Source organism: Protopterus annectens, chromosome 12.part0, assembly GCF_019279795.1.
Source record: "Protopterus annectens isolate FY-2018-M chromosome 12.part0, PAN1.0, whole genome shotgun sequence".
In the NCBI taxonomy this organism is placed as follows: domain Eukaryota; kingdom Metazoa; phylum Chordata; order Ceratodontiformes; family Protopteridae; genus Protopterus; species Protopterus annectens.
The window spans coordinates 116,867,225-116,885,699 of NC_056746.1; the positions used below are offsets into that span (position 1 = coordinate 116,867,225).

Genomic DNA, 18,475 nt, shown 5'->3' on the forward strand with positions numbered 1-18,475 from the left:
AATTACCTAGCCAAAATTCTAAATGCATGCAATCTATATGTCCTTTCACAATTTTGAAAAAATCCAAAAGATCTAAACATGGCAAGCATGGCACATTAAAAAGCAGTATATAAAAATGGAACATTCAGAAGTTTTAAGTAAAGACAAGGAGCAGATGCTTCAGCATTTACTACAATGGGACATGACAGAGACCTCAACTGCACAGACTTGGGCACAACACAGGTTACTAGTGTCACATATAGGCTTGCTCCTCCCAAATTTACAGATTTTCTTCACTAAGGCTATATAAAATAAATGCTCGTAATCAGCAAGCATATAAAGCCTAATTGACAAAAGACATTTTGTTACGAAAAAAGAAATGTTCCTGTTTTTGAACATCTGGTATCACTATTCAAAGGCTGAGAGGTATGCTTGTGCTACACCACCACTTGTTTGCAAACATATTCACAATCATAGAAGAGATGGATAGTCACGTTTCTTGTACAAGGTTATCTTTAGAACTCAGCTGGCATACGACAGCACCATCAAAGGAAGAGTTTGACACTTCACTTAAAAATTCCGCACTCAATTTCTTCATAACTGACACTCCTGCATGGAGTCCTTTTGAACATTCACTTCCCCACAGATGTGAAATGTTAAATCAGTAATGTACCAGTCTATGGCCTACAGTCAGAACTGCATTACTTCTGTGCAGAACCACCATGCGGTCCCTTTCTTGCACAGATACTGCATAACTACTTGGTTGTTGGGACAAATTAGCAGAGCATCCAGAAATAGCTCTCCTTCCACAGCCATCATTGCCACAAGTACAGTACAGTTGTTGAAAATCTTACCATAATGTTAGATGTCCTTCTCTTCACTGTTGCAGTATTCATAACATTAGGATAACCTGCCAAGGGTGGCAAGATGTCTGGCCAGTATACCAATGCCTTAGGTTGATTTAAAGTACACTGTATGTCACACACATGCTCCTAGCATAGCAGAGGGCATAAATGTGACGTCCAGATGTACCATCCTCAAAACTGGGAGCACCAGTAGGAATGCCAGTCCAGAGAAGAGAAGAGGTAACCAGTACATGCAGAAGGCAAATGGACCAGGAACAGGAGGGAGTTAACACTAACAGTGAAGAGAATGACATCTACCATGATAAGATTTTACACAACAGTACTATGTCCTTCCATATCACTGTAGCAGTACTCAGAACATTAGGGAGAGTGAAGAGATTCTACACAACTGTACTATGTCCTTCCATATCACTGTAGCAGTACCCAGAACATTAGGGAGAGTGAAGAGATTCTACACAACTGTACTATGTCCTTCCATATCACTGTAGCAGTACTCAGAACATTAGGGAGAGTGTAGAGATTCTACACAACTGTACTATGTCCTTCCATATCACTGTAGCAGTACTCAGAACATTAGGGGGAGTGAAGAGATTCTACACAACTGTACTATGTCCTTACATATCACTGTAGCAGTACTCAGAACATTAGGGAGAGTGAAGAGATTCTACACAACTGTACTATGTCCTTCCATATCACTGTAGCAGTACTCAGAACATTAGGGGGAGTGCCAAAACTCAGAAGCAACTAGGCAGAAGGAAGGACCAGCAGAGAACTCTAGAAAGCCACGAAGGATGGCCCTAGCAAAACCAGCTCTAGCTCTGGAAATTCCAACACCTTGTAGTGCCTAGTAAATGTATGCATAGAAGTTCAGGTAGCTTACTCAACAATAGAGTTAGCATCCAAACCCTTAAAAAAAAAAGAACCAGCGGCAGCCACAGCTCTAGCAGAATGAGCCTCAACAGAACAAGAAAGGCTCTTACCATGAAAATAACAAAAAGAAATAGCTTTAGAGAACCAAGAAGAAATAGTTGGCTTGGACACAGGTAATCCTACAGACCTAGGATGAAAGGAAACAAAGAGCCATGGCTGAAGTCTATGAACAGCTCCTGAGAGAGAAGAGGGGGACAAAAGGGGTAGCCCTGGATCCATCAGTAAAGTTCCTTTTTGAGGCAAGGCAGAACAGGAACTACAAATTTGACTTCAGAAACTACTGAAACTTTCTCACGTGGAATTTGGCCTGAGGCAGCATAAGTATGGTGGATGCCATGAACCCCAGCAGCCTGAAAAATTCCCTGGCTGTTAAAGGTCAGCGGAAGAAGAGTTTGAAAAAAGGAAACAAGAGTTAAGGCCGTGGGAGGAGGCAGGGATTCCAACATGGGCACAGTCTGAATCATGCACCCCAGAAACACATGGTCTTGATAAGAAAAGACTTTTTGAAGTTTATTGTGAACCCCAGGCTTTGTAGAAGACAAACAGGAAAATGAAAATTTTGCAATAGGATCTCTGTAGAGGATGCCTGAAAAATGTCCAAGTAAGGAAAGACTTGGATCATCAATCCTGCAAAAAGCAATTACAGGAGCGAGGCATTTGATGAATACCTTTAGGGCAGTAAATGGGCCAAACTACAAAGCATAGAAATGAAAATGCAAGGAAGCAATGGAGAAATGTAAAAACTTCCTGAAAAGGGGATGAATTGGGATATGAAGATGAGCATCCTTGAGATCCAGAGACACCATTTAAGCCTGTGGGAGCAGAAGAGGGAACAAAGTCTGATGGGACAACATCCGAAAGGAGGGCACCTTCAGAAAAGAGTTCAGATGACAGAGGTCTAGAATTGGTCTCAAAGTACCCTCTTTCCTGGGCACTAGAAACATCCTGGAATAAAACCCCTTCCCTCATTGAGACACAGGCACCTCTTGAACAGTACCCAGAGTCAAAAGATCCCAAAGCACCTCTGGAAAGAAAGAAGTTGTCCCTGAGGGGGCTGGGGAACGCCCATAAAAGTCGGAAGGGATTTCCAGACCATATAACACTCATGGCAAATGATGAACAGGACCCAGGAATCCTGTGTAATCTGTAGCCAAACAGGGAGAGAGGGAGGAAAGTGGCTGGGAAGAACAGGTCGGACAGCACTTGCTTTACCTGGAAAAGGCGACATACACAGAAGTCTGAGTAGCTTTAAGCAGGAGGAGCCTGCTTACTACACTTTTTACCCTTAGGAAGAGGGCGAGACTGCCTGCAAACATAAAGCTGACTTATTGGGGTACTTTCTTTGGAATTTAGGCAAAGAAGAAACAAACACATGTTTAAGTTCCTGTAAAGCCATACCCTTGTCCTGAAAGGACTTAAAACAGTGGCAGGAGCTTCCCCAAACAAGTATTTATTAACAAGAGGGGCATCCATCAGCTTAGCCTTAAGATTCTGACCTAGGTCTCTTGGTTCTTCACCAACGGCTGTCTCTTGGAGGAAAAGGTTTCTTCCTTTTTTTTGAAGAAAGTCCCCTACTCAGGGTTTAAGGAGCTAAGCCCTGATAGATGGAACAGGACGCATGGTCATGCAAAGTGCTAAGACAAAGCAAATACTGTTCACGATGGTCTTTATGGGGAATACATCTCCCACATGGGGCATGTACCCTTCTTGGAAGACATGAAACCCCACAAGCAAAAGAAAATAAGTAAAAAGGAACCACAATGGGGTACTTATCTGCAAAGGCTCGGTGAACCAGCAATGGAATGTAGGCATCCAAACTGGCAAACAAGAGATGGTGTTCGTATTGGTGGTAAATAAGTTCTAAGAATGATGCATCCGGACATCACCTTTATGCCCTAGGTTACATGAGAAGGTTACGTGTGATGTACAGTGTACTTTAAAGCAGCCTAAAGGCTTTGGTGTACTGGCCAAATGACAGGCTGTCATTGGCAGGGGATCCCTAATGTTATGAACACCGCAACAGTGATATGGAAATACACCTGCACTTCGCTTCAAGTGGCTGATGGGCAGGCCCCTCCTTCACTTCGACAACCACACTATCAGCAAAGCCATCCATCATTACCCTCCTAAAATGCATTCGGCAGTGGGAAAAGTAGACGCAGTTATGTACAGATTCAAGTTCAAAGGTCTACAGGGAAAGAAGTCTGCAGTCACTATCTCAGTACAATGCAACACAACATCCCCAAACTTGCCAAAGACAGAATGAAGACTTGTCACCATTAAGCCTAGAATGGCTTCTCTATAGCAGTAACTTGCACATGAAAAGAACCATTTGAGATGGAATCAATGTGGAAGTCTCTCACTTTGCATTTACATCAACAGGCAGTAATTTGGGGAGCTCCCACGTCAGGGATACTCATTAGAATAGGCTTTTGAAGCCACAAGAAGCAAGCTTCTACACTGGAGTTCCTTCAACCACAAGCAATCTCAGCATTTGGTAAATGCTCTGTTCAAAACATGAAACACCAGGATTTTGTAATGAAAGTAGTGCCCAATCAGAACTGAAGGAAACGTGTGCCAGAAGCCATTTATCATGTCCCATGATGCATCTGAAATCAGATATACTGCACATGCTCTATGAAAGTCTGGGATGGGATTGAAACCTTCTTGGCATATGAAATAGGCCTCACAAGAAGCAAAACTCTAGGTTGTGTGCCAAAAGAAATTCTGTGCAGCACATATCACAAGTAAAGTCTAGGCTTGTCCTAAGAGCACTGTGAAGATGGCTTTGTCAGAGTACTGCTGCTTCTAGTAAACACACCAAAGAGCTCAAAGATATGGATGCTCTTAAGCACTTTCAGAAGCCACTGGGGTTTTTATGATGACACTACAATGGGGACAAATGTAAAACCAACTCCCAACCACTACCACACACAGCCCTAGAAAGCAGTTAATATACTAGCTACTGGGCCTATACATCCTTGTGTGCATGTTACCTACAATCACCAAGATGGGAAGATCATACCACGATTATGGCTCTGCTCTGCATACATGGAGGCTTCTTACCAGGTTAGCCTAGTAGAAAGGGTGCTTGGGGTGAGAATCGTAAAGGTCTGTCCTGTTCTACAGCTCTTCAACCAGGAAATGTGAGAGTTGCCTGAAGAGGGCATCGCCTGAAAGGGACATCTAGGACAGCCTGCCAGGCTGTGTGGGCCATCAAAAGATTCTAAAATTAGATGCAGTTCATTTTCAGGACAGACAACAGTAACTTGAAAAGCTATTATATTTTTATATATAGATTCCCAAATGCTGACATTGTCAATATTAACAAAAAAGTAAAGGCATTTCATCATGCATGCTCTGATCCAAAACTTATCAGCATGCCACAATAAGACAGCAGTTTCTGAACAAGTACAACTGTCCTGCATCCTCTAGAATAAAATTTTTTTTTTTTTAACGCAGGGGGCAACCTTCCTAATCCAACCATTCTCATCCCCTTTTCCCATTTTGTACATAGGGTCGGGGTGTCACTTCAACAGTGACAATCATCTCGAGCCAAGGCTTACACTGCCGTGTGGCTAGCCCTGCTATGGCAGTTCATCTGCACCACTCACTCGCACACGCTCTTGCACTTATGGCCAATTTTAGAGTGTCTAATCCACCTACTGCACGTCTTTGGAATGTGGTAGGAAACCCACACGACCGCAGGGAGAACATGCAGAATCCTACATCACCGTGGCTGCTCTCCCTAAACTCTTTGCTAATGATATATTCTAACTCTAAGATTGAACAATACCAGGAAAAAGGGAATATTCCCCAACCTTGGTAATGAAGTGATCGTGTACAACTGTCGACCATCTGATTAGCTGACCAAAATGTGTCAACTTTAACAGTCTGCTACAATAGAGGCTCCCATACATCTCTCCGATCTCCATGGTTACATTATGGTACAGAAAAGTGAAAATAAACAACTGAAGTGTACCATCGGCTTGCACAGTACAGCAGCATGTGGTTTCAGCAACAAGCTGTAAAAAGAAATCAAACAAAATCACTCCTACAAACAAGTTACAGCAATCGCATGACATACCAACATGGAAGCTGCACTCGGCATTGACAACCTCTTCCCTGAATTAAGTAGCAGCAAAGGCTGAAAGCTTTTCAAGTACCTGATCCACAATAAAAATGGGAACCCCGATAAGTGATGCAGAAGAGGGATCCAAATTTGAATGTCACAAAGAATATGTTCCTTCCCAGCTTGTACAAAGCCTAAGACTCCTTGCTGGGTTGCAAAGTAGCCAGAGGCTGTGGTAGCCAGTTCATTACCTGGGCCAAGGCAAGCATGCAAGGCTTCACTCCAGGATGCATGTTAGGGGGGGGGGTGTATTCGACTTCTCTGGAGCAAAATCAGCATGGGTACATCAAAAGTTACAAAAACGGCATACATCAAGATGGGTACCGGGGGGGGGGGGGGGTTGATCCAAGGCTTGTACTTCCATACATGCTCATTCATATATACTTACTGGAGAAAGAAAAAAAAAACGAGGCTACGGGATATTTCATGGTGGACTTAAGGTGCAAGGTTTCTCAAATAGAAAAGTTCATCCTGGAGAGAGTTGTGTAGAATAACAATTTTAATGTCTCGATTTCACAGTTACTGGCCTCAAAATCTTTTGACTCCGACTAAACTGCAGGGAGTGGAAAAAAGTCACTTTCTCATTCCGAATAAACTGCAGGGAGAGGGAGAACCTCACTTTCTCAGTTCTGTGATCTTATTTACACATGGCTGAGATACAGATGGTCATTTAAGTAACTGGCAGATGCTAAGTGACCACCACATAAAGAAAAATCTGAAACTGGTGGAGTTAAGACCGGGAAGCCTGCACTGGGTCATAATTCTCCAGGGGGGCACTCCCACATCCTTTAGGACAGGACACACCACACAAACTGAGGTCAAAGCCTAGAACAATGGCTCCTGGTGTAGGAGGATCCAGTGTACTGCCATTACTGTGGGCCACTTGGCTTTGCCTAAGATATGAGCCCCTGGTCCACTAAGCTGCACCTTGTACACTCTCTAGGCTCTGTTCAATGAAGCTTGGTGCTCCTGAACATGACCCAGCTATTTGACTACAGGCCAGATTGCTCCTCTATCCTGGTATTTTCCTCAACATGGTTAGTCAGAGAGCACTTCTAGACCATTTCATCGTTCCAAGTAAAAAATGAAGGTGAACTCAACCTCTTGCAAGTTCAGAATTAGGACGACACACTGGGGCTAGGAAGTTGTCTCAGGGAAGAGATTTACCTTCAGGTAGGTGTGATCAGTCAGCCATCAATGCATTTTGTTTGTTGAGCCTGTTCCAAAGGTATGGAAGTACGGAAAAGGTTATGTGGATTAATAAAAATGCCCCTTTCACGAAAGGCCAAACTCTCATGGCCTCTCAACACAATGGTTAAGAGTTAGTTTCTTCCTGTTTGCTGATGTACCAAACAACTGCCATGACTTGTCTGTCTGGACTGAGATCACAACCATGAGTTCTGAAAAGCATGCGATGCTAGGAGAACTGCTCTCATCTCCAGAGTAAAGTAGAGTGACCTCCATTTGGGAGGATCTGCCTTGGACTGTCCTTCCCAAATAATGGATGCCATCCGAGTTGGGAAGTGTCCGTAGTCACTGAGGCTTGGGAGGAAGGAAGCGTGAAAAGAGAACATCCTTTTAGAACATGTGAAGATTCACTAGTGACACCTGAAAAAACATAGGTTGTTTCGTGATTGACCACTGACCTGCCAGAGTCCACTGATGTACCCACATGTACAAACTTGCTAAAAGGAACTAGTATGACTGAAGCTGCCATGGAACCTAGAAGGTAAAAAATTAGTTTTGCTAGTGGCTTCAGGTGGGATAAGACATCTTGGGCTAGTTAGTGAAGCGATGCAATCTAATGTGTCCAGAAGTGGTCTGATAAACTTTAGTGACTGAACTGGATGTGGCCTGGATTTTATTAGGTTCACTGTAATCCCCAGGCCTACACATAGTTGGAGCAAGGAGTCTGGGCTTGAATGAATAGATTTCCTGGTAGGGGCAGTGATGAGCCAGCCAACCAAATATGGGAATACCCAGAAACACTGCAGTGAGACAAGCTGCCACTACTGCCATACTCTTGGTAATCTCCCAAAAGGCTATAGCAATACCAAAGGGCTGAGTTCTGAATTGGAAATAACTGACTGGCTCCCAGTCAGAAGTGAATGTATTTATTGGAACGTTTGTCCATTTTCAAATGGCAGCACACATCCTGAAGCTCTATATAGCACACATCCAAGTCATTCTTCATCCACAGGTGAAGAATGGACTGAACTGTGAACATTCAGAATTTTGTTTGCTTCACAAACTTGTTCAGGCAGCTTAGGTTCCCATTCTTGCCACTAAAGGATCCTGAGTAAATTCCAGATCTTCTCTGGTCTAGAGAGACCTCTTGGACGACTTTCTTAAAAAGCTTCCTTAACTCTGAAGCAGCCTCTTCCCTTTGAGAGGGAAAACACTGGGAAATCTTTTTGAGCATAGAAGAAAGGTATTAAAAGGAGTGAAATAACGTCTGTTAATGATCCTTTGGACCCATTGGTCTTAAATAATGGATGTTCAGGTTGTTGGGTGCAAGGATAATCCTCCCCGCCTCCAAAGTGAGACAGGCAACCGCTGAGTGCTGGAATGGCTTCATTGAAGCAAGGACCTCTGAAGACTTGATTTTGCAGGCTGCCTCTGCTCCTTGGGCAATGTTTAAGAGCCCCCCCCCCCAAGCTTTGGAGGGCTCTGTCTCCAGAAGTATCAGATGCAAACACTGGGATTTATGAAACAAAATTATCTTGCCTCCTTCCTGGTTTCAGCAAAAGGTGGAGCATTTGATCCTGACAGAAGACAGATTTACCATCCTTTTCACTTCTTGAGATGCTCGTTTCAACCTTGGGACCAAAAAGGGTTGATCCATCATAAGGGGCGCCGATGGACATCCTGAAAATGTTCCACAAGAGTCATAGTTGCATTCACGCATGCCTCCATAAGGACATACCAGTGCCAGCTGCTCTGCATGCACCCCTCTGTGGCATCGGCAATAAGGTTCAGAGATGCAATGGATAAAGTCTGGAGGGTAGCTAACTGTGAAACAGATTTTCTTTGACCTGCAGACAAGATTCCCTGGGGCAGACTTGACAATTTCCTTTGTCAAATTTCTCTAGAAACACATGACGTGCACCACAAATAGATGAAGTGTCACCTTGCTTCCCAAATCTCTCATCCATGTAATTCTCAGTTTGGTGAATGGACAAAAGAACTTTCCTCTGCAAGTTCCTTCTTAGTGGCTGCTGCCACTACCATGGAGCCCACCACGTGCCCCTTGCTCCAGTGGAGATGGTCTCTGGGATCAACAAAAATAATTGTCAGGTTTCTTGGATACAGGCTCAGCCATTTCTGGATCCTTCCATCCCTGGGAGGAAATCAGGTCCATCATCTCAATGGCCAGAAGGGACTACCCAAAAAGTGGCCAGAGGGGACTACCAAGAAGTAGATGGGCCAGAACCAAAAGCCTCAAGGAAAAGACCAACCCATGTCCAAGAATTTCAAGAATCTCTCTAGGACATCTTCAAGGGGAAATCTTGGAGAACCCTCTTCCTCAAAAGTCAGGGTCAGTGGGTAGTGTGTATTCCTGAGGATAATCTAAATGCCTCCTTTTGCATTTATGCTTCCTCTTCTGTGGGTTGTTCAGATGACGACTCAGGAGCCAAATCTCTGCTATGAGTGCTTGCTCAAGACTTCTGGAAACTGGCTGTCCCAATGAGAAGCGTAAGCTGTGGCCTGGCAAATCCTATGGAGGAGAGCTGGATCCGACTACAGAGCACACAATAAAGCCTCAAATGCTAAGCTCAACGATAATCTGGGAAGACTTGCTGTAGGAGCCGCAACTCCTGAAGATGTCTCAACCCTAGATGCCAATCAGCTAGGATCCATAACGGATGGTGGTGATTAACTAAGCAAGCACCAAGGTTCCTAGATGGAGGAAAAGATCTGAACACCTCAGTTCAGTCCTACCTTGTTTAAGTAGATACAGAAGGTTCAGCTCACAAACTCAGATGGATCCAACAGGGTTGGAGCTGACTTATAAAACTAGTCATGCAATTTTAAAAAATTAAATATATACAAAATTATATTTTTAAACTACCACTATATTAAAACTGTTTTTTAAGGATATTCTTATGTATATAAAAATAAATTGTAGTACTATTAATGTTTTATAAATTTTAACTATTTATAATGTATGAGATTAGTTTTATAAATCAGGTTATATATGTTGTAATGATATGTAAAGAACAACTTTGTGAATGCAATGTTTAAACTGATTGGATAATTAAAGGGGCAAGTCCTTGTATAATAAGATCTTGAATGTAATTACCATGCTGAGGAAGTTACATAGATAACGAAAAACGTGGTGAATAAGTTAAGCGTTTATCGTTGCAATTGTGTTAATGTTTTGGTGCAATAAAGTCGTGTTTGAAGAGGTTCGTGGCTTCAAGTGCTTCAATTTATTGTGTATGACTTATAAAACTTACTGGAGTCGAGGATGTATACAGCCTTGGCACAATGCAGATCTACCTTGGGTGAGAATAAGATCCAAAAGGTCGGATGTGACGATGAACAACTAAACAGTGAAGGGAGGTAGTTCTTTAAGTCCCAATAGATGCCAGAGCCAGAAGGATCCCCAAATGGATCTGGATCCAAAGAAATCTCATCATCCTGTTTACATCAGTTTCAGTGAGGGTCCTCGCAGACTAGTTGTACAGAGCAGGGTGATCTACAATGGTAAGGTGGTCTGTCCTGCAAAACTAGCGATCACAGCATAGGGGAGATAGGATCTGCAGAGAATCTAGGAGGCTTATGGGATCCTGTGATTACAGGATCCAAAAAGAGTGCTGGCTCTGAAGGTCTAGATATTTTAGGCACTGCAGTTGACCAAGGAGTTAGATCCAGAGATCTTTCCTTAGAAGTTTTGGACTTCTTTATCCTTGTCTGATTCTATCTCTTGACTTTTCAGACCTTTCTGGCTGAAGGACAGGAAGCAGCAGCAGCAGTAGACTTTGCTGATCCAGAAGGGGGTTTTGTCTCCCATGGCATGGAAGGGTGAAGGAGCCCGTTCAAAATGAGTTCATGTCTCCTTTCATTAATGGCTTGTTGGCCAAAAATGTCACAATTGGAGCAGAGTGTGTCCAGATGTGACAGCCCTAAACAATAAACGCACCTGAAATGCGCGTTCCAGTCTGGGAGCTTGTGTGAGGAGACTTTACATTTAAAACCTGAAGGCTTATCTGCTAACACTGAAGTAGAAAAAGTTAGAGACAAAAAAAAAAAATATATATATATATATTTTAAAGTACAATCCCACATCAGGAGTGAGAAATGGGGAAAAAAAATAGAATGGAGGGAGGAGAGCAACATGCACAATGTGCTAGTAGGGAGGTAGGATATAGGAGACCAGGAAAAGCCAACCCCAAATGAATACTTACTTGAATAAATACTTATCTCTTAAATAATATCCACTAAATTCTTTCCAGAGCACCAAAGATCTGTCAAACGCTTATAGCAACAAACAAGATCGTAGGTAGCTTGCTTTCAACACACGGATTATGTGCAAGGGAGGAGGCTGAGCTCCAAAGCTAAGAAATGGGCGTGATTGCATCCAAAACCCATAAGTTAATGAACAGATGTAAAAAAATATCAGAGTGCCTGTTTAAAAAGTTTTGTGTACCTTAGTTTAAGTGAACATTTTCTGGAGGAAAACCACAAACAAAGCACCCCTACCTGACTAATAAAGCATAAGGCAGCACACCTAATCAGAATTATTTACGTTCATCTTCCACATTTCTGATGTGGGTTCCAGAAACAGGTTTTAGCTGACCTAAAGCTTGGATGCAACCTTCTGTACAGCAAACAAACACAGAAAAAAAAACAATGAAATATTCAATTTGCAACCTAGACATGTGGAAAAATGCATTTCTCTCAGTTTTATGTATAACAGCTTTCTGAATCATTTTATACCTTAGCTGTTCACATCAGAGAAGGGGGCAAAATAGTGTCCTCCCCCTTATTTTCCATTAAAATGTTTCATCAGGAATACTTTGGGAACCTGAATGGGCTTCACCAAAGGACAGGATAGGTGAAGTTGAACAAGCATTTAGTGGAGTAATGCCACTAAGGAGTACCAACAGGGCCTTTCCTTAACAGGAACAAAAGGCTCTTCAGTTTATAACTTCATTGTTTTCTTGATGCCTCCTCTGTCTTCTTTAATCCTAGGTTTCGATACAAATTTAAACATTACAGTCAACTGACAGGAAAGAACCAAACAAAATACTGTACACACTATGTTCTACAAATGTAACAGGATTCTTGACCTCAAGTCTTATATGAATTGCTCTTTCACCAAGTTTGGAAGGGAGTAAAGATTAGCATCCCTTTTTCTGGGTAATGGTGGCATAAGATATCCAGAAAAGAACTTAATGGCAACTTTCTAAAGGGATACTTTTTATCCTAAACTAAATCAGATAAAATTAACTTACAGTCTGAAACAGGAACTGCTGAATACAAATTTCCACTAATATTGCTGAAAAAAAACAAGGTCTAAGAGACAAAGACCTCAAAGTTAATTGCACAAAAATCAACTTTAGGTAGAAAATAAGCAATACTGCAAATCACTCATTGTGATAGCCAGTCTTCCTCCATCAGCCACAGCTCAGGACTAATCTCAAACTGGGGGATTTACAAACCAGTGAGTCTCTTCATACACTAAGGGATTTGCAAACCAGTGAGACTCTCTAATACAATGGGGGGATTTACAAACCAGTGAGACTCTCTCATACAATGGGGGCGGGGGGTTATAAACCCCTGAGACTCTCATACACTGGGGGATTTACAAACCAGTGAGACTCTCATACACGGGGGGATTTACAAACCAGTGAGACTCTCTAATACAATGGGGGGATTTACAAACCAGTGAGACTCTCTCATACACTGGGGGCGGGGGTTATAAACCCCTGAGACTCTCATACACTGGGGGGATTTACAAACCAGTGAGACTCTGTCATACAGGGGGGATTACAAACCAGTGAGACTGGCTGAGAGCTAATGTCTACCTTTTGACTGCAGCTCCCATACAAACATACGAATACCATGGCAGTGATTTACCCCCCTCCCGAAAGTGCCTTACACTTTACTTTTAAATGACAACCAAGGCTAAACCTTGACAGATTATAGTGGAAAGCATTACAAAACAGGTGGTTCTAGAAAGATAATGAGTTTAAAGTACAGCAGTCTTCAGTATAGCATACATATACCACACAAAGCCTGTTCGAGAGGTAACCATCCCAACAAGATTAAGTCAGGTTCCTAAGACTGCGAGTGCACAGAAAGTGGAACCAATATACCTTTGCCAAATGATCAAGTGCTTAGCATATCTTTGCCAAATAATTAAGTGCTTAAGTCAAGGATAGACCCCAATCTGTAGTTGGCTGGTTATTTTAAATGGCTCAGGGAACACACATTCATGAGTTCATTCCTGACTTGTGAATTCCTTAGACAGCGGCTGAAAGTTCTTCCCTTGTATGCATGGGCTTTCACCAAGCACTCCAGTTAAAAAAGATATTCTGGCTTTTGGGATGCACTCAATCTTCCACATATAGGTTATAGCGACCCCCACCCTTGTAGCCCACAATGTCTCAGAAAGATCTACGGACCCACTCAATTTATACAGCTAACCACTAATATAATTAAAAATAAAAAGGGAATAAGGTCAGGGCTGGAATGGTGCACCCCAAAACAATTAAAAATAAAAAGGGAATGAGGTCAGGGCTGGAATGGTGCACCCCAAAACATAATTAAAAATAAAAAGGGAATAAGGTCAGGGCTGGAATGGTGCACCCCAAAACAATTAAAAATAAAAAGGGAATAAGGTCAGGGCTGGAATGATACACCCCAAAACTTAAGCCTGGAATTTTATGTCACAAGGAAATGCTGGCTACAGTATGGATAATCCTAGACCTGAAAATAAAAGTGCTTCCTGTTGAACCTTCACACATCTGCTTCCAGTAAGACAGGAGTGTGGACACTCAGATGAAGCAGCATAGCAGACACTACCTTGAACTATCAAACACAGTAAAGAATTAATAACTCAAAATCTCTGTTGGAAATCTGTTACAGAAATTTGAGAAATAGGATAACAGAAGGTTTGAGACATGTTCTAGCACAGTCACAAAAGGTAATCAATAACTTAAGCCACAAGGTCTGGAAGAACATCCATGTGTAAATATAACTGTTATAAAGTTTCCCCTAACAGGGTCCTGGAAATAAATGCTAACACATACGATTAAAGTGTGTCAATCGAAGGGTTTCTTACTCAATGAAAGGTCTGCTGACTGACCTAACAGAAACCATACAAAAACACAAATTTCCAAAAAATGAAAACTGAAGAGCCTACATGTAAAACAATGGACTACGAGTAGCAAAGGCTCCTGTACCAAATCAGAGAGTGGAAAGGCTGGACACAGTTGGCTTCAGAAGAGCCAATCATAAGCAGGGTGTTTATTGCTGCATGTATGTGAGAGGCCTGTGAAGCTCAAGTAAACCTAGAGTCAGATGACATTTCCTTGACTTGTGTCAACCTTTGCAAGGTGCTCAGCTAAAATCTTAGAAAACTTTCAAGGTCTTTGTATAGAAAGACACTCAAGTGCATAGAAATCCTGTCAGATAATTCCCTTTGCACATACAGTGCTGCATACCTAAAAGTAAAAGCAAGCAGTAAAAAGACATTTGGAAAAAGTTCAAATTAAAACAATGCAAAAGCATATACAAAACACAGATGTTCACAAAAATGGCAGCTGAACAATTTGGCTAAGACGTTATGTACACAGTGGGACTAAGCTGAGGTAGTAAGATAGATGTATACAAGCCCCAGTAGAAGTTTGGCTACTGGACATTGACAGCGATACACATTTTTGAGGAGTTTTGATACTTACGGCTGTCTCCTCTTACTGACGGCATACTGTAGAACACTGCCATCTGTGGGGAAACACCACATGACATGAAAGCTATTTTACTTTGGCTGTTGAAATGTTACGACCAACCAACAAAGTTACAAATCAACCAAAGAAAAGAGCTGATCTAATAAAGAATGGAGAAAAAAAATGATAAAACAAGAACACAAGGTACCTTAGGACTAAGATCATAGATCCCAAGATCTCACAGTATTAAAAAAGGAAAGTTATTTACTTTCCTAAATGAGTTTTAATGTTTTAACTGTCAATTTGATTTCAGTGAATTTTACAAAGAAGTTGACTTTATATCACAGAAGGGTCCATATCGGCCATAAATATCCTTTGCTCTCACTGCAAAATGGTATCTGCTTCCGGATACAAACTGACTTAATGTGCAGGCCATCGGCAGTGGCAGAGCTTTTATTTCACCCAGCTTTTTCCACTGTGAAGTCTTAATGTTGGATTCTTCGTGATAGGCGTACAAATGGTAACTGTGTACAGGTGCACAATTAGGGTCAACATTAACAACATACCACGAAAGAGCAATTCCTTTGGGATTCAGTACATGGGTCAGTTTCAGTTCTGGTTTCTGAGGAGGAAGTGCAGTTGCAGCTTCAGGAGGCAATTCTGGTGGTGGTGGTGGTGTTTTGGGAAGCGATGCAGGATGAGCCACATTATGAGAACCACTGTCTTCACCTTCAGCTATTTTTGGAGTTGGTGTCAAAGGAAACTGCCCTGAATAAGCACCTTTCTTTACAGCTGTCTGCTCCTCAGAACACAATTGTGGTGATGGAAGATTTTCAAGTGATGAAACCTGAAGGTCAGCCTTAGACAAATTAAGGCAGCTTTCTGTGGCACATACTTTTGGTGGTAGCATGGTTCTTGGCACAGTTGCTGGGGGACTAAACTTCTGAGGAAGCAATGTGCTATCTAACCTTGAAGTCAGATTTGCTACTGGAGATGTCCTAAGCAAAGAAGCTGGCTGTGAAGGCTTACCGAATGGAAGGCAACTCTCTGATGAAACATTCTGTTGCATTAGTGATGAATTCAGAGGCAAGGTCATCTGAGGGACAGAGTTTTTGAATGTGAAAGCATGTTCTTTTGCAGGTGAAAGGTGTGGTGGAGATGGTGTCTTAGGTAGAGACGCTGGCTGTTTAAGCCTGTAGGAAGAGATTTCATCAGCTGCAACAGACAGTTCAGGAGGCGGTGGAGTCTTTGGAAGTAATGCAGAACTAGCAGTTTGCTCAGACCCCTAAAACAAGTCACATACCAGTTAGAACAGGCAATATTAAGCACATGCAAAAAAATGTAACTACTAATTACTGCAAAAAAATGTAACTACTAATTACTGCATGTACACAATTGGTGTAAAAGAAATTTAGACAACTTAATTCTTTACTCACCCTCATCACAGAATCACCCTCATCACAGAGATTAATATGTCACCATAAACAAAATGTTGAAAGTAATTCTGACATTTAGCCTGTCCATTAGTCAAGTACCCCAACGTCAGCACAGTACATAACAGTATGTGCCTCCTGGTAGAGTGTCGATTACTAACTGCACATGCCTCCTGGTGGCGTGTCCATTACTAACTGCACGCGTCTCCTGCTGGCGTGTCCATTACTAACTGCACGCGTCTCCTGCTGGCGTGTCCATTACTAACTGCACGCGCCTCCTGGTGGCATGTCCATTACTAACCGCACGCGCCTCCTGGTGGCGTGTCCATTACTAACCGCACGCGCCTCCTGGTGGCGTGTCCATTACTAACCGCACGCGCCTCCTGGTGGCGTGTCCATTACTAACCGCACGCGCCTCCTGGTGGCGTGTCCATTACTAACCGCACGCGCCTCCTGGTGGCGTGTCCATTACTAACCGCACGTGCCTCCTAGTGGCGTGTCCATTACTAACCGCACGCGCCTCCTGGTGGCGTGTCCATTACTAACCGCACGCGCCTCCTGGTGGCGTGTCCATTACTAACCGCACGCACCTCCTGGTGGTGTGTCCATTACTAACCGCACACACCTCCTGCTGTGTCCAATACTAACAGCACGCACCTCCTGCTGGCATGTCCATTACTAACAGCACGCGCCTCCTGCTGGCGTGTCCATTACTAACAGCACGCGCCTCCTGCTGGCGTGTCCATTACTAACAGCATGTGCCTCCTGCTGGCATGTCCATTACTAACAGCATGTGCCTCCTGCTGGGTGCCAAGACTGAAACTAATTTTGACAGATTCCTGTTCTCCATGGGTACTTCATGCAAGAAGCTATAAACGGATTACATAAAACGCTATCCATGTCAACATTTGAACTACAAACAGCAACAGTGGTGCATAAATGTACAGCAATCAGAATAATTTACAACAGTGTAAATGACATCAGCTGGCTGCCTTATTCAGAGGGTAAAAAGTGATGGCTGTATTTTCTGGTCAAAAATTTAGTTGCATTTATTAAAGGATGGGTTCATATTAAATAGTTTAATACTTTTGCCTCCACACACTAAATATTTTTCATGACCTCGTAAACAGGTATTAGAAACTGTTCAAATCTGACTAACTGCAATTTCACAAAACCAACACAATTTTCCTTTTGCACTGAAAAATAAAGGCGCGAGTACTGCTGACATCAGACCTTTGAGACAGTCTTAACAAATCCTTTCAGATTATCTCAGCTTGTTGTGCAGCTATCAAAACTGTCAGTACTAAACTTGCAAAATAGGTTTGTTCCACTGGCATGAGCCCATTTAAAGGTGGGCCTGGAAAGAAAAGTACAGTTGTGTACACTTAACATAAATGTAGATGTTAGAGTGTATTCATTGTTGCAGTCATTACATTTGGGTAATCTGCTGGCAGGTTACCCTCAGTCGGCCTGAATAAAGTCCTGGGTCCTGCATCATTTGCTGTCCCTTCTTCCATGACGTCAGGGGTATAAATCATGCAGCTGACATTTTCATCAGATTTTCTTGCCCCAGATGTCAGGTGCCCCTCAAATGGGGAGCAAAATAAATATATATATATATATATATATATATATATATACATACACATGTAATTTAGAACACAAAATATACCTCCAAATAAAAGCAAACAAATGTACTATGTTCTTCGTGTTTCACTGTTGCAGTCATTACATTTGGGTAGATTCCCAAAGCTATGGTTGGGAGGCTGGAGCTAAACAGCATTAGGAGCGGCTAGGAGACCCTGCAGAACTGCAGTGGCAAAGCCTGCCCTGGATTTAGAGTAGAGTGGCAGATGATGGTGCTTTGTAAAGGTGTGCACTGAACTCCAAGTAGCTGCCTCTAAAATGTCCTTGGTTGGTACGCCCCTGAGAAAGGCTGCTGAAGTGGCTGCAGCTCTGGTAGAGTGTGGCCTAATGCCCTTAGGCACTGGTTTGCCATGGTATAAGTAGCAGAAACTAATGCAGTGGCCTATCCACTTTGAAATAGTCTGCTTTGAGATGGCCTTTCCTTGTGATCCCTACAGCATATGCCACTAGTAATTGCCCTGTCTTTCTGAAAACTTTGGTTCTGTCCAAGTAGAATCTAAGCTGTCTGCATAAATCCAAGGAATGCAGAATTCTGTCCCCCTTGTTCTGTGGATTTAGATAAAAAGTTGGCAGATGAATAGTTTGGGGCCC

The 18,475-nt window shown here is 42.6% G+C and overlaps 1 protein-coding gene across 1 annotated transcript in view; it reads right to left on the reverse strand.

Moving 5' to 3' along the window:
* Positions 1–14,947: 14,947 nt before the first annotated feature.
* Positions 14,948–18,475, reverse strand: part of ATF7IP2 (activating transcription factor 7 interacting protein 2) — a 409,458-nt gene continuing 405,930 nt past the window's right edge. Inside the window, exon 2 of the mRNA XM_044089137.1 lies at positions 14,948–16,089. Coding sequence (XP_043945072.1) covers positions 15,124–16,089 — 966 coding nt within the window. The 3' untranslated portion in view covers positions 14,948–15,123. The remainder of the gene's footprint in view (positions 16,090–18,475) is intronic.